Here is a 17,077-nt window from a genome sequence, read left to right on the forward strand (position 1 = left end):
AGTCATGATATCATTTTCTTGTGGCTACAGAGTGATTAATCACATTTATTGGTTCAAAACAACCTGAGAACTAAGGTCTTCATGAGTAAATTTAGCACATTTTAAATGACAAACTTTTAAAGGGCTCCTGCACCAGATAAGCCACTTCTGTTGAAAGGAATCAGAAGACAAATAGATAGTTTTCTCCAGGTATTACAAACTTCACTGAATGTAAGGCAACGTTATATGCCATACAAAGTCACTGAATGTTTATTAAACACTATTTTACTGTTGCTGTACAGTGTTTAACATGTGAGACTATTCTGATAAATCAGTACAAAAAAAACACCATTGCACATATTAGAAAATATAACATTTCCTTCTATTCGTGCTGATCTGGCATCAGTTCAATCCTGTTCACATACTCTCATTTATTGGAAAGGCAGAGTATTTTCTGTCTCCATTTTCTTTTATAAAGTTTTTTGATAGTTGGTTTTGTGTGTTTGTACATTTTCTATATGTCTATGTTCAGTCTTCTGTTTTAGTATTTTTATGTTCGTGATTTCCAAAATATACTGTTACATATAGAATAAAACGTTTGTATTGTTTGTTTGGCTTTTCAAGTTGTTTATGAATAAGACAGAAATGTATATATTTGAAATAATGAACAAGACTTATTATATATATATACACTAATATATATTTTTATATAATATATATACAATACGAATATGTAATGCAAAATAAAGACTCAAGCCATTAGATAAATGTTTTTAATTCAACGGACATTAAAAAAGTGCCAGGTTTAACAATAGGTTTTTGGTTGCCATAGTCACTCTTTCTGGTCCTCAGTGATGGACACCACAGTTTTGCCACGAGCATGACCCTGCTCTATTTTCTGAAAGGCTTGAGGCACCTTAGCAAATGAGAACACTTCCTCCACCACGGGACGGACCTACAACGACACAACAGATCAAACGACACACACGACACACAACGACAAAACTCAAGTTAAAACTAAAAGTAACTTTAAATAACACTAACAGGTTCACTGAAAATTCATATAAAAGCCTGAAGATAAACTTTTAAAGTGTGCTTGGTCTGCATTAGTTGATGCTTGAGTCATAGTGGATGTAGTAGTTTAGTTGTGGGTGAAATGTGTAGAAGTTAGTATTGTAAGCAGGTAAACAGAAAGTTGCTGGTTTGACCCACACAAGATTTAAGTTCTTGTCTTCACCATCATGCCCTTGAGCACGATTTGCTACCGGAACTGTCTCTGTAAAGACTTTATGGCACCTTTGAAAAAATATATGATCTGCCGAACTCAAAAGTCAACTAATTCATAATTCAAGAATAACCACTAAAAAGAACAAATAAATAAATTAAACTTCCAACACAGGTAACTTACAAATCAGACCAAAAGTCGGGCCGGGTATTGTTTTGTACAAAAAAAAAAAAAAAAAAAAAAATCTAAATCAAAAAATATTGTATTATCATGTACTTTAAAGGAGAATATCTTATCTAAACAAATCCTCACTGACCACAGTCTTGAAGTTGAGAGTGAAAATATAAACATGCCTGGTTACGAAACAAACAGAACATGCAGGCACTACACCACAATGATTTTAAGGAAATAAGATGCATTTCCTGTCTGTTGCTCTCTGTATCACTATTTAGTTTTACTTAGATGTTAAAAGTTTCTAACTTTAAAAAAAAAAGTTTTTATGCTATCCAATATAGAAAAAGCTCCCTTAAATGTTGTTTGACATTAAAGTTTAAAGGATATACAGGTGAAACTCCAAAAGATTTGAATATCGTGCAAATTTTAATAAAGGCTTGAAATATTTGACTTTGCATGTTATGAGTCTAAAAGTTGAATTACTGAAGTAAATGAACTTTTGCACGATTTCAAATTTTTCGAGTTTCACCTGTATTCAAATAATGGTAACTTTTATAATGTTCTTTTCGGTTTCTTTCGCTTCTTTAATGTCTGATATTAAATTCATAAATCCCACAGCTCCATAACTACTCTTTCAATGATACGGCTGTCTTGTGTTTATGTCTGGTACAGTGTTTGTCTATCGTGAGGGTAGTGGCCCTTCATGTTCCCGCCATGGAACAGTCAAGTTGTCATAACACGAGCGCATAATGATTGTTCTGTATCATTTCTGTGTTCAAGCAAACAGTAAAGACTTAAGAGTCAAAGGTAAATGTGCAACTGTGATTACATATGTATTGCATGCTGATAAAGTTAAGATTGGTCTGCTAGAACCGCTCCCCGGCTTTCTCATGCTCACTCTGCATGTGTAATTACGCATCAACGTGGATAACGACGCAGAAGTATAAATAAAAACCAATAGCGTAGAGGCTCTGGCGTAGGTCTGACAACGAGGAAGCGTAGGGGTTTAATGACCTCAGGCTAAATAGAGAGGTTTAGAAATAACTAACTTGCTGCAATACTCATTTCTAACTAGAAATGACATCTAAGTGGAAAGTGTTGGTCAAAAACATACATTGACAGAGTAACTGCCCACTGCAACTATCAGATGCCATCTTTATTTTTTTTTAGCTAAACTGTCACGCAATGGAAAGCACAGGATAGATGGCTTGTTGCCCTCCTACATGCCTGCGGAGGCAGCATTTGTCAGCTTTCAGATGCAGCTAGAGTCTCACAAACATCAAATACACTCTCAGTCTGATGTACCTTTCCAGAATCGACCATTTCGCTGATCTCGTCCAGCGTTGGGCCACTTGGAGCAAAGAAACCCCAGCGATAGTGCACTCCTTTCCTGAGGTGCTGAGAAAGAGAGAGAGAATTAGTACTGAACAATCTAACTCCACATTTATAACTTGACTAACAAATTAATTTATGTCAGGTAATCAGGTTAAGGTTCCCGACACTTCTACACTTTCATTTCCTTCATTCTGGATTCACTTCTTTTTCCTACGCCACAGGACAAGGTGGTGGAAAGCAATAATGGGTCATAGCAGTGAAAGGAAAGTATATTTGATTATGAAATGCCGTTCACTGAGTCATCAGGGCATAATCATTTTTCTAGATTAATATTCGATTAAGTAGATTTGTGACATTGATCATGTGACTTTGTAAAGATGTTCTTGCTTCCACTGAAGCACAAGATGGTCGTTGGATCATCTCACAGCATGTTGGAGAAAATGAGCATCGGGTTTGACATAAACTTGTGGAGTGTACGCAGCTCCAGTCATTAAAGCAAAAGACTTACTGAAAACCGTTCTTTTACCACGTTGTGCTTACGTCGGGCTAAGACATATGGCGACGTACACAGTGACGTAACAACGTTGTTTGCTGGGCTACTGTATCTAGGCAGTGTAAAAACTAACAGGTTCTGAGAAGGTTCACAGTTGAACCAACACCAGTTCCGTACCAGTTCTTTTTTGGTGGAAACAAGGCATACGAAGACTGGAGTAATGATGCTGAAAATTCAGCCTTGTGCAATCTCTATGCCAAAAGAAACTAGATTTCCAGATGTTTTTCACCAGCACAAGGACAAGCAGTCTCTACCTTTAGCACTTTGCATCCTATGGTGACTCCAGACTGCATCATTCCATCTGCTAGGCCCAGTTGGTCTGTGTTTTGCAGGAACGGTGTTACTAGAGTAACAAATTTAGCACCATTCCAGGGTTTCAGAAGATTTAGTGCCCATTTCTCAGTTTCACCACCAACATTGTCTAAAATCAAATCAAACCTGAAAGAGAGAAAAAGACGAAAGAATTAACTCAACTTTAATCACAAGTTCCATAAAAAAAAACAGCCACTGACCGATTGCCCAAAAACGAACTTTTCTAAAGTCTGTAGTTGCTTTTCAACTGGTCCAGCAGTGTAGTATACGACATCATCAGCACCCAGATCTCTCACCAGTCGCTCTGCATTCTGGGAACATGTAACAGTCACATGGGCGCCCCAGGCCTTTATCATCTGTAGAGAAAACCAACATCAAAATGTCAATTATACAGTGGTGTTACACACCGATGATTAGGTGTTTTATTACTTATTAACTAATTTGTAATTGTTTCCAAAATGTTTCTAATATTATGCAAATTGAAAAAAATCTTACATGCAAAGAATTATCATCATCACCTGTATAGCAAAAGTTCCCACTCCCCCTGATCCTCCCAGGATCAGAACGCTGTATGGGGAAAGAATAATGTAGATCAATTTCGGCCAGGCTTAGCTGCACATCTATTATGATTCATCTAATGCATTATTTGAAATCACCGTTGTTGTGTTCAAGTGTTGCTGAGATCACAGGGTCAAAAGCAAAGCAAAACAAATCAGTTGTATTTAAATAATAATCATCTGAAAATAATGTAACAAAATTGTTAATACATGCTTCAATGTGGTAACTAATTAATGTAATTTTTAATTTAAAGGAGACATATATATATATATACAGTATATATACAGTATATATATACTATATACAGTATATAGCCATAAATGATCTTTTTACAACAAGAAAATGACAAAAATATGATTCTATGTGAGATGAGCCTATTTAGTGGACGAAACAAAGACCTACTCCCACTCGCCTCAACAGGAGCAACGGACAATGTGGTACAATCACTCAAACTGAACAAACAAGTACTTACCGTTTTTTAGCACAGTTGTCTTTTTTTAGGCCACCGGTATTGACGATGGCAGACCAGGCCGTTGCAGCCACATACGGGATGGATGCTGCTTCAACATGCCTAAGTGATTTGGGTTTATGGGACACCTAAATCAGAGATGAACAATGAACTTCTCTATGTAGGAGTAATGTAATTATCTATAGGACAGCAATTGTCATGTGACGTGTCAACTGCTGTACTGCTCTCTCCATTTAAACAACAAAACATGAAATATTACCTCATTGGCACTAAGCACTACAAACTCTGCCAGACCGCCCTGCTTCCATGGAGGGACAGCAGCCCACACCTAACAGAGAAAACAGACCTTAGGGTAATTACTGGACATAAATATATGCACAGTATAGTTATGATATTATATATAATAATAACTAAATTGAGCACCTGATCTCCTGGTTTAAAGTAGTTTACATCCAGGCCACATTCCATGATCTCTCCAGATACATCCCGCCCCAGGATTAGAGGAAACTCACTGCCTGCCTGGTTTATGCTCAGTGGATCACGTTTCATGGCCATAGTAGCTGCTCCATAACCACCTATGGGAAACATAAAAGACTTTATTAAATAAACTATAAACACTTACCAGAAAATATTTTAATTTATTTATTGAACATTAAAAAACAAACAAAAAAAAAAACAAGTTTATTGTTTAACTTATGGCGTTAAGGACCCAGTCAGGCTGGTCCCAACAGGCCTTGTGACTCATCCTTTCACAAACGTTGTTTTATTTAAAATTAAGCAGAAAAAAACTAAAACTTTTTTAAATTACTATATACAGTAAATATATCATATATACATGTATATATTTAAAATAATTTAAAATATAAAAAAAAACATATAAATTCTAATTCTAACTCATTGTAACATGATGATATTTAGTAAGCACCACTAATGACAGGTCATAATGACTAAGCAATCCACAATTATAATACTGCATGCTACAGTTCAAAGTCAAATATTTTCTTCATGAAATATGGTGGTCATTTGTCCCTCACTCACTTATGTCATATCTGAAAGTGACAAACATTTCTGAACCATGTAAGATGCCTACAATCATTTTACACAATATAAATGACACATGCTATAAACACAATGATATCAGTCAGTGATGTAATCGTCCCATACCCCTCATACTGATGTCGATGGGGTTTAAACCCGCAGCGTGCACCTTCACGATCACTTCATTGGGATAGTGGATGATCGGAAGCGCCGCGTTCTTAGTGAACCGCAACACCTCGTTTTTCCCGTATTTGTCGATGACCCATGCAGGCATCACAGTCCTGCGGGAGGCTGAGAAACTGAAGCTCCTATACTGACACCTCAGCGAGCTCAACAACCACCGTCTACACATGACCATGATTGATCAGTCATAAAAAAATATTCCAGGGCTCTCCTCCCGAGGATATTTATTTCGGTATCATAAACCCTTCATCGATTAGAAATAAAACCTATTACTCCTTGGTTACACAAAGCGCGTCTCTAGTCTTGCAAAGTCAAAACAATTCCGGTGAACTTTCACACGATGCACTGAACCAATAACAAGCCACATTGCTATTCAATTGACCAATCAGAGAGCAGAGGTGATGGTACGTCAGCGAGGTCAACAGAAAGTGTCATGTCAGCCTCCAGTGCGGCGTTTCGGTTTCGTCCGGCTACAGCGATGCTCGGCCTGTCCATTAGAGAGGTCTACGATTACTTTAACCTTAAATTAAGTTATATCGCTTACTTGCAGCAAAGAATTGAACTATATAAGGATTCACCGTGCTGTTTTTCTTGGCACTGTGTTACTTAATGTTTTAACTCAGAACTCTTCTAAATTCTGCCTATAAAACAGTCTGACATGACCAGTAAAGTAGTACCTTTAGGCTGTTTACAGCAGGGTGTAATGAGATTTTAATTTAATATCCAGATGCATGCATTTATATAATTCCCTACTAAAATAGAAAGCCACATTTTCTGCCTACGACAGGTGTCCCAGGCACTGAGGGATGGAAGGGTGTCTGCCACCGAGCTCTGCAAACAGTGCATCAACCAAATACAAAGGACACGTTACCTGAATGCTTATATCACCGTTACAGAGGAGACGGCCATGGAACAAGCAAAAAGAGCAGACAACAGGCTCAGCAAAGGTATGTATGTGTCACATTAAATGTATTTGATTAATGGTTGAATAATAATTTCCATGTGCTCTATGTTTTTATACTTGTAAGGTAAACCTCTTGGCCCTCTGGACGGCATTCCCTTCTCTGTAAAAGACAACTTCTGTACGGATAACATTGAGACCACATGTGCTTCAAAAATGCTTAAAGGTCAGCTAAAATACAATAACAAGATTGAAGGATAGACACCTTTGAGGTGTGTCTGGGGATTTGTGAGCGGTTTACATTTAGTCTGTTTGGATTTGTAGGTTACGTTCCTCCATTCAATGCTACAGTTGTCCAGAAGCTGCTGGATCAAGGAGCAGTTCTTGTTGGAAAAACTAATTTAGATGAGTTTGCAATGGGGTAAGATATCTCCAAGTGTGAACCTACACTACTTATCAAAAGTTTGGAGTCAGTAAGAAATATTAATGTTTTGCTTTTTTTTTTAGCAATGATACTGTACATAGTTGAATAGATTGAACAGATTATGTCTGCTCTGCAAGTCTGAGCATTTCCTCTGTCTCTCTCTCTCTCTTAAGATCTGGCAGTACGGATGGGGTGTACGGTCCAGTTCGTAACCCATGGAGCTATGCAACACAATACCGTGAGCAGAGCAAAGAAGATCCAGATTCTGATTGGGCAATCACAGGAGGAAGTTCAGGAGGTAGTGCAGCGGCAGTGGCTTCTCTCAGCAGCTTCCTGTGAGTGTAAAACTCTCCATATAATTCTACATGCTACAGCATTCACCAGCACCTGGACTTTCGCTTCAATACAAGCATACATTTTTTTTCTTTGTCTTTTGTTTGATTAATATTAAAAACAGACAGCACAAATATTAGGCTGCTGTCACTTTAAGACAAATGCATGGATCTAATATACTGATATACATGCGTTTACTTTCTCAACTGTTTACGTATGGGTCACTTAAGGGGTTAGTTCACCCAAAAATGAAAATTATGTCATTAATAATAATGACTCACCCTCATGTTGTTCCTCATCTTTGGAACACAGTGTAAGATATTTTAGATTTAGCTCTCGGATGCAACACTGGCCCATCAACTGTCCTGAGCGTCTTTCATGTTTGTTCATGTTCATGTTAATGCATTGTTTGAAATGTTTGAATTCATTAAAAAAAATTCTCTTAGAGCCTTGGGATCTGATACAGGAGGCTCTACACGAAACCCTGGTTCTCTCTGTGGGGTCGTGGCTCTCAAACCCTCTTACGGCTTACTCTCTCGTCACGGCCTCATCCCTCTGGTCAACTCAATGGACGTGCCGGGAATCATGACCAGGAGTGTCCATGATGCTGCCACTGTCTTGAGTAGGAGAGCTTTCGTTCATTAACATATGAGAGTCACTCATTTAAATTTGTACTTTAAGTTTTTGGGTGTTTTTTTTTTTTCAGGGATACTGCAGGGCCGAGATGAGAGAGACTCAACAACTGTCCAGGCACCCAACACCCCACCTAGCCTTCCTGAACACTTTGACATTAGAGACATATGTGTTGGCATACCAAAGGTAAAGCTGCCTTCAGACCATCCACTGGGTGACATCAGCTTGGTGTGGTTAATAGCAAAAGGGTCTTGCCTGGTAACTCAAATATTCAAACAAGCATTGTTTGTAAAGTTGGACAAATTATCTTACCATATACAAATGAAAAAAATTTCATTTAGATAATTATTCATTTGATATTTAATGCAGCATTTGAGAGAATCTCACTGTCAAGTAAAAAAAAAAAGTCAAGACATTTTAGTTTAATGTTTAATTTAATTAATTATTATTTATTATTATATTATATTATAATATTATATATTATTATTTTTTTTTTTATAAAGTATTCATTACTTTTTTTCCGTAAATTAATTTAACCTATTTATTATGTAACTGTAATGTAAAAAAATTACTTAATTTGCATAGTACATTTGTAAATGAAAATGTTAAGTATTCATCACAATTGTAATTATTTCATTTGAATTTAATTTATGCTGCTTTAAATAAAATATAATTGTGTCCAGGCAGGATTAGTGTAATACAGTAATGAAATGGAGTAGTGTATTATGTTTATTTCTTATGGCTGTAATGAGAATATGGGGCAAAATATGCTTAACTGGCATAATACTTTCACAATGCAAAAATGGTCTTCATTTTCTTTTCTTTTTTCAGATTTTTGGGGTAAAATAAATTTGATTGTAAGATTCAGCTAATATGCTTGTATAATATTTCAATAGAGTTTTTATGATGTTAGGAATATCATGCTCCGGGCCTGTCTAAGGACACTCTGGCCCAGTGGAGTCGAGTTGCAGCCATGTTTGAGCAGGCAGGGGCGCGGGTACAAGAAGTATCTCTTCCACACACACAGCACTCCATCGTCTGTTACCACGTCCTATGTTGCTGTGAGGTTGCATCAAACATGGCTCGTTTCGATGGGCTTGAATATGGTATTTAAAGCATAAACATTTCCAAAACCATCACATAACAATTAGATCTACATGGTGGGTTTAAAATGTTGGTGTTATTTTTAAAGCTACGATTACAAAATAAAAATTTTACGTCTCCATTTGAGTTTTGAAAAGGTTTTTGTTTTTGTAATTGTCACTTTTTCTCATCAGGCCATCGCAGTGCGGTTGACAGCTCCACAGATGCCATGTACGCCACCACACGACATGAAGGCTTCAACAATGTGGTCCGCAGAAGAATCCTCTCAGGGAACTACTTCCTACTGAAATCGTGAGGGCCTCAAAAACAGAACCACAATTGTTTCAGATCCGTTGAACACTTTTACTTTATTCTTAGTTTGTATAGCCCTTCTCATGCACACTCTATTTAAAGATGCACAAATTTGCTCACTTGCTTAGTTTCTACTAATACATTGTCAATACATTTCACTGACTTTATAGTTAGACAGACTTTTAAAAGTTTGGGGTCAGTATGATTTTTTTATTTTTTAAAGGGATACTCCACTTTTTTTTGGAAATAGGCTCATTTTACAACTCCCCCCAGAGTTAAACAGTTGAGTTTCACCGTTTTCAAATACATTTAGCCGATTTTCTCATATTTAGAAGATTATCAGTAAGCAGACAGCTTCTGGTCTCATTGACTATTTGACTTCCATAGTAGGAAAAAAATATACTATGGAAGTCAATGAGACCAGAAACTGTCTAGTTACTGATATTCTTCTAAATATCAAAAAATCAGCTAAATGTATTTGAAAACGGCAAAACTTAACTGTTTAACTCTGGGGGAGTTGTAAAATGAGCCTATTTCCAAAAAAAAAGTGGAGTATCCCATTAAATAAATTAATGATTTTATTCAGCAAAGATGCATTAAACTGATCAAAAATTACAGTAAAGACTTTTACATTGTTATAAAAGTTTCAATCTCAGATAATTCTATTTAGCAAAGTTTCCTGAAATAAAACTGTATTAGTTTCCACAAAAAATATTAAACCGCACAACTGTTTTCAACATTGATAATACGAAGAAACGTTTCTTATACCAAATCAGCATATTAGAAAGATTTCTGTAGGATCATGTGACACTGAAGACTGGAGTAATGGCTGCATAAAATTCAGCTTTGCCATTGCAGGGAATAAATTACATTTTAAAAGTACAATAAAACAGAGAACAGTTATTTTCAATTGTAAAAATATTTTACACTATTACTGTTTTTATGGAGCCACTAAAGGGATAAGGTGATGGAAAGAATATGAGATGAGAGGAAAAATTGTCAATGCTCTGTGTTGAATGAATGAATGAATGAATGAATGTTTGCGTTCCCCCAAGAGATTTATGTTCGCTTGCAAAACATTTGAATTCTTTGTGAGCAAATGCAAAGTTTCTCAGGGGAACAAATATGAGATGAGATCACCAAGTCCCTTTATAGACTCCATAGTTTTTACTGTATTTGATCAAATAAATGCAATCTTGGTGAGCACAAGAGACTTCTTTCAAAATCTTACCGATGCCAAACTATTGGACAGTAGTGTACATTAGTTCCCAGTTTGAGTCTTAGCTACTTGCAGAAGTTATTTTTAACACATGGCCTGCACTTTTTTTGTCAGGAAACAGCGCCAAAAAAGAAATGTCAATCACCTATACAGAGATTTTCAAAATGCAGAACATTGTAGCTTGGCATTGCATACAAGTACAAAAAAAGTTGCACTAACAAAATGTTACCATGGTGCAATATCGATTTGCTAAAGAAGAAAAATGGTATCAATCCAACCCTACTGTACTGTAGCATGTTTTAATGCAGCTTTGCCTTGGTTTTTGCTCTCATAGAGTGGTTAGAAATATCAGGGTTTCAAATCTTCACATTTCATTTCCTGTCTTTTCAGGAACTATGAGCGTTACTTTGTGAAGGCCCAGCAAACCCGCCGTCTTATCACTGAAGACTTTAAAGCGGTCTTCCGCTCTGGCATAGACGTTTTCCTCACACCCACAACTCTGAGCGATGCACCCCGCTACTCTGACTTCATACAGGAAGACAACCGAACACGCAGTGCTCAGGAGGATGTCTTCACCCAGCCTGTCAACATGGCAGGTATGCACAGGAAGTGGATATGAGATAGAAATTACTCCTCTCAATGGAGTGAGATTCAATAGAGATCCTGCATGTCCTTGCACGTCCATATCTGGTTTTACCTGTGCACATGTGGTTTGTTTATCACCTGTTTTGAGGTAATTCAGGGAGTTTTGCGTGATCACAACAATCGTCAAGGACGTGTGAACTCCAGCTAAATGACTTCTGAGTACAGCAGGGTTGTCTCCTGAAGCAGTATAAACAAACTCCCAGCTGAGTTTAATGGGCCAATGAAACAACAAATCAAAAGTCCATCCATCTTCTTGTGATCTTTTTTAAAGCCAAAATAAGTCCTATACCATATTGTTAAAGGGTTAGTTCACCCAAAAATGAAAATTCTGTCAGTATTTACTCACCCTCATGTTGTTCCAACCCCGTAAGACCTTCGTTCATCTTCGGAACACAAATTAAGATATTTAAGATATTAAAATCGCTCCTGCATACAGTCCATAGGCTTCTTGAGGGACTGGCTCTTGCTGTCCTCGAAAAGTCATTAAAGACATCGTTAAAATAGTCCAAGTGACTACAGGGGCTCAATCTTAACTTTATCAAACGACGAGAACACTTTTGTGCGCAAAAAAACAACAAAAATAACGACTTTATTTCAACTATTCATTTATTTCTCCCTCTGCGCGAGTCAGGTTACTAGTTTAATAGCGTAAGCTTCTGTTATTGTACGTCACACGCATTACACACACATGACCAGCGTCGGCCAATAGTGAGCCTACGTGTGACGTAGCTCTACGCAATCACACTACGTTAACTGACTTACAGGCTCATGGAGAAGGAAGTGAATAGTTGAAATAAAGTCGTTATTTTTGTTGTTTTTTTGCGCACAAAAGTGTTCTCGTCGTTTGATAAAGTTAAGATTGAGCCCCTGTAGTCACTTGGACTATTTTAACGATGTCTTTAATGACTTTTCGGGGACAGCAAGAGCCAGTACCTCAAGAAGCCTATGGACTGTATGCAGGAGCGATCTTAATATCTAAAATATCTTAATTTGTGTTCCGAAGATGAACGAAGGTCTTAAGGGGTTGAAACAACATGAGGGTGAGTAAATACTGACAGAATTTTCATTTTTGGGTGAACTAACCCTTTAATATGCATTTCCTCCACAGGTTTGCCTGCTGTGACAGTGCCAACAGCCCTTTCACCCCGAGGTCTTCCCATTGGCCTGCAGCTGATTGGTCAGACACTACAGGACTGGAAGTTGTTGACAGTAGCCCACTGGATGGAGCAACAACTCAACTTTCCATTGGTCCGTTTTCATGAAGACTCAAATAAGAGAGAGCTGGACCAATCATTCAGAGAAAGGACACATACAGTAGGATTATAACCAACACACAAAGACTGAACGGAAAGAGTTAGGAGGAAATGAAACCTTTGGCAGATAAATTTAGTATGAAGTGTGAATGTTTTTTTTGTAGTATGCACAGAAAATGCTGCAACAGCACACTGGATCTATAGGAGTCTCTATTTTGGACTTTGGGCTGCATCATTCATTCTCCTTTGCTCACTCAATTCAAGTGACATTTATTCTGCAGGATTGGCATAGGTAGAGCCACCGAATTCATTACTGCTGATAAAAGATAAAAATGCAAATATCTCAAGAAATCCTTAAGGTTGAAATTTATAACTGTTTTATTTGTCAAACATTATAGAGACAATAAAGTGTGAACCATATTTGGGAAAAAGATTCCAATTTTAATAAATTAATTATGTGTGATAATTTATTTTAATTAAATAGAATTGTATTATAAACATATAAACTCACATACACGCAACACATCATTTTTTGCTATGCTGTTTTTTTAAATCTAGATGAGACAAAAACTGCTGTTTTAGGCTAGTTCTTTTTTTCTTTATTGATGAGGAATATCATCATCATGAGGAAACAGGGATTAGTGACAGTGCGTGTCACATTTTGGTGAAATTTCACTGGCAAAAAATGTCTGTTGCCAACTTGTCAGTAGCGTAGCAATGTATAGACCAGATGTATAGACAGACACAAATAATATGTAGTGAACAACTTAAGCTGGTTGAGAAAGGGAATCTTTCACCTTCACGGCATTCGATTGTATGTGATATAATTTATTTGAAATAATTATATATAGCTTTGTATTATAAACTTATTGTGATCTTAAAAGTGACCTTCTGTAATCCTTATATTGCAGCTTTTGCTGCAGCTGTGGTTACTACTCAGTAATTGTGAAAGCATAAAAATAAATAATTTAGGAAAAACTTGAGTGAAGGTAAAATAAATCTCATTTATACAGTCATACAATATGGGCAAGCTTGTAAAACAACTTGTATTCAAAGAGAATGGTTGTAAGTCTCCATCAGAACCATACTGAGTTCAGTTTGTACCACAACCAAAGCAAAAGTTTGCAAGCAAACCGCAGATGTGGTGCTGTTTTAACCATTTTATGAAAGTGCTCACATCCTGTTTCTAACGAATTAAAATTCTTTCTTAGACCGGAAATGAAAGAGTGTGAATTATAGATTTGCCCTTAATGTTGTGTATAGCGGGAATCACTCATTCTTGTTCAGTGGTATCTTTTGATTAGTGCTGGAAGGGTGCTCTTTATTTTATTAAAACTTAATGTGATTCACTCAGCAGCACCACAGGAAGCTGGTGTATCTAATTTAGTCAACGAAGAAGCACACTTGTTTCCATTTAACCATTTCATTCCACATTAAAAAAATGTACTGACCATCTGTGACCACACACACAACACATAGCTCACACGGAAGTCTCTTTCAAAGAAATGAGCTTTCTGTTAGTCAGTGGCAGCGCAGTGAATTTAATTGAACAACTTGAACCAACTGTAAAAAAATGCCTGTGGGAATCTTTCATCTTCACATGAAGTTCTAGATGGCATGGATGGATTTCAATTGAAATGACTGGATTTTGCCCCTTCAAAATTCAACGAGCAAAGGTAAATGTGATGTCACTGCACATGAATTAGTCAGGGTAAACACTTCTCAAACCAGAAACAGTGTAGGGCTGGACTTGTTTCCATTTAGAATTTATTGGATTGTTGTGGATTACTGTTGTCATGATGTCATGTGAGTGACAGGTTGTACCTCCCTCGTGCCCAAAAAACGTGTTCTCAAAGAAGAGAAGAGGAGATTTATTTTGATTAAAGGTTATGGGGGCAAAAAATGATGGGCACAGTTACACAAAATGTCTCACTGATTTTTTTGCACATCTTTTCTCAAACAGTCTCAAATTAGATCCTAAGTTTCAATTGGCTGAAACAAAAACAACTTCCATCAATGAAATCAGTGTTGTAATGTCTCTAGACGTCACTTCAGTGCATGTATCATTCCTAATAATATGAGAAAATAGATAAAATTTCACTAAATGTTTGCAATTAATTTTATCTGTAAACGACTATAAAAATGCTACATTAAATACCGGTTAGTCTGTTAACAGTATAGTTCCCTTACAATTTTACGGGGAAAAACAAATCAAACCCCATCTGTACCATTTTTGGAAGTAAAATCGTATAATTTATGTTGAAAAGCTGTAAAATGACATTCATAGAATTCCCTATGTGACAGTTGTTGTTGTTTTTTTTTGTTTTTTTTTTGTTACTTTTATCTTATTTTGTTAATAGATTGTTAGAAATAGTATGTTAGTATTTACCATGTGGATAAGCTGCTTGTGAACTTTAGTTCATCTTGTGGCTTTCTCTTTACCACTTGTGTTAATATTGTGATTGTCAGACTTTAGTAGCATCGTGGCCATGCTAATTCAGAAGAAAAAAGGTTGTTGGATTTACCCATTTAACACATTGTTTTATTATTATTTTTTGAATTACAGTTTTAAATTTTCAATGTTCTCATTGTTCATCATTTGGAGAAAAAAAGCTGTTGTGAAAGTGATTCCAATGATATCGCTCCTTGTGTCATTACCATTACAGCTCATAGAATCAGAGTCATTATTAGTGAAGTTCACAACGTAATATCAGGAGGTGTGAACCCACCTAATCTTTAAATGAACTGCCGGAGCATATAAACAGCCGCTCATCTTGCTGTGGCATCAGCTGTTTTGTCACCAACATAATTTAGGCATCTTGCTACCATATACAAGCTTGCTATCCAAGCTTGAGTTGAAGCTGACTTCTCGAGCCCCTACACTCCGGACAGCAAGCCAAATACGCCTTATTAGCTTAAAGATGGGTAAAGGAAAAACTTGTGATAAACTTTATAGTTTTAGTTCTTAGTTATCATGCTTGGTGTAAACAGACCTTAACTAAGACGTTCTCTGATTGAAAGATTACTATCACTGTAGGGTGATTTGACCCACTACTGTGGGTTTTTGTATAGCCACACAAGATCTGCATCGGTTTCTGTTTCCAATTACATAACCACAGATCAACCATTTAACTTTTCACTTTTTGTCCGATATTTTGATTGTAGGTTATACAAAAAAAGAAAGAGGGAATCTCAGCAAGAAAAGAAATAAGATGGACTATCCTATCCTAGGGCAATAAGAGGTGACCTATAGGGCCGATGTGGCCGGGGGTCTCGTGAGGTAGTCAAAGGAGCCAACAGCAGAACTACTGTTGTAATGACACTCTGACTTGAATAAAGGCCCATTATTGATAGCTTCAGTCAACACAAACAGTGTTCTGCCTTAATGTTTACACAACAGACTGAAAGATATCAGAGAGACAGAGGGAGGGTTACAAATGCTCTCATTCATGTCATCTCGATCTGTTGAGGTACAGGATGTTTAGCTTGTCTGTGCTCTCACCTCGGGGGCAAAACACCCTTATTGTTCTGATTCCTCCGAAATAGCTTTTCAGATCGTGGTGATCGGACTTTAGTGTTTTTGAACAAAAGTAAAAGACTGTTTTCCTTGAACACATGAACACATTTTCCTTGTTTTCCATTTCCATATCAACACTAGAATAGTCACGTTGAAGGCTTGACCAAATCAGGGGTCATGACCAAATCAGGGGTCAAATACACTGCAAATTATCCCACATTCTCTCTTGTTTATGAGAAACCATATGTATGATGTTAACTGTAAATATTCAACACAGCTTAGTCATTCTGTTCACTTTGGCTCCTACGGGATCGTTATGAGGAACAATACAGTCTTTAATTGAAATGGCCCAAGGTAATTGAAACCTAAGAATAAATACTTACTTTTATTGATCAAACATCTTGAGTGCGTCTAGGAATGTCCATTGATAGGCTGTTTTATACACTTCTAACATACATGAGCCAAGTTCCCTTCTTGAGTTTCGGGTGAGTTCACACTTACTGTATGCCATTACCTCAGTGACAAAAAGACATCAGCATCTCAAAAGTGACCTCATTCTCTTAAATACAGTAACAGGAACTGTTGTTTAAAATTGCTTAATTTAGCTTAAGTGTACTCTAAGAATTTTTTTTATAAGATAATAGAAGATGGAAGAGTAGTATGCTTAAATCTGGGAGGAGAGAAAGAAGTATATAGGAACTAAGGGGGTTTTGTAACCTGCCTTTTCAGTGTTAAAACTGAAATAACACTTGCACACTTGCCCCTTATTTCCTTTAGTCACAGGTTGGCCCAAAAAGTGACAGTCTGTTTCAAAGATCAAACTGACTTAAAAGAATTATATAATATCAGTGCAATACTGGGATCTAAATGCATGAATAAAACTCTTTTATAGCATTTTTAAAAACACACTAATATGAATTTGGATAAAAGA

The 17,077-nt window shown here is 36.7% G+C and overlaps 2 protein-coding genes across 2 annotated transcripts; one reads left to right on the forward strand and one right to left on the reverse strand.

Annotated features, from left to right (window-relative positions):
* Positions 1-738: 738 nt before the first annotated feature.
* Positions 739-6,001, reverse strand: rtn4ip1 (reticulon 4 interacting protein 1). Its single transcript, XM_039694493.2, has 9 exons — positions 5,770-6,001; positions 5,029-5,180; positions 4,865-4,933; positions 4,609-4,733; positions 4,097-4,145; positions 3,798-3,934; positions 3,521-3,704; positions 2,684-2,776; positions 739-934 (listed from the first exon to the last, which is right to left on the reverse strand). Exons 1-9 carry the CDS (start codon positions 5,999-6,001, stop codon positions 812-814), a joined length of 1,164 nt encoding a protein of 387 aa, XP_039550427.1. The 3' UTR covers positions 739-811.
* A 132-nt stretch (positions 6,002-6,133) lies between these two features.
* On the forward strand, positions 6,134-13,060 carry qrsl1 (glutaminyl-tRNA amidotransferase subunit QRSL1). Its single transcript, XM_039694371.2, has 11 exons — positions 6,134-6,328; positions 6,614-6,773; positions 6,855-6,953; positions 7,052-7,148; positions 7,325-7,486; positions 7,931-8,106; positions 8,191-8,303; positions 9,031-9,223; positions 9,395-9,512; positions 11,122-11,327; positions 12,485-13,060. The coding sequence occupies exons 1-11, from the start codon at positions 6,260-6,262 to the stop codon at positions 12,700-12,702; spliced, it is 1,611 nt and encodes a 536-aa protein (XP_039550305.2). The 5' UTR covers positions 6,134-6,259; the 3' UTR covers positions 12,703-13,060.
* The last annotated feature ends 4,017 nt before the right edge of the window (positions 13,061-17,077 follow it).

This window comes from Pimephales promelas, chromosome 15 (genome assembly GCF_988280905.1).
Source record: "Pimephales promelas chromosome 15, fPimPro1.hap1.1, whole genome shotgun sequence".
In the NCBI taxonomy this organism is placed as follows: Eukaryota; Metazoa; Chordata; class Actinopteri; order Cypriniformes; family Leuciscidae; genus Pimephales; species Pimephales promelas.

Excerpts from the sequence above, each read along its gene's own strand:
- rtn4ip1 (XM_039694493.2), bottom strand. The coding sequence starts at position 6,001 with ATGGTCATGTGTAGACGGTGGTTGTTGAGCTCGCTGAGGTGTCAGTAT. Across the intron at positions 4,146-4,608 it reads GACAACTGTGCTAAAAAACG|CGTTCTGATCCTGGGAGGAT; the intron begins GTAAGTACTTGT and ends TTCCCCATACAG. Across the intron at positions 2,777-3,520 it reads TAGGATGCAAAGTGCTAAAG|CACCTCAGGAAAGGAGTGCA; the intron begins GTAGAGACTGCT and ends TCTCTTTCTCAG.
- qrsl1 (XM_039694371.2), top strand. The coding sequence starts at position 6,260 with ATGTCAGCCTCCAGTGCGGCGTTTCGGTTTCGTCCGGCTACAGCGATG. Across the intron at positions 7,149-7,324 it reads TTAGATGAGTTTGCAATGGG|ATCTGGCAGTACGGATGGGG; the intron begins GTAAGATATCTC and ends CTCTCTCTTAAG. Across the intron at positions 8,107-8,190 it reads TGATGCTGCCACTGTCTTGA|GGATACTGCAGGGCCGAGAT; the intron begins GTAGGAGAGCTT and ends TTTTTTTTTCAG.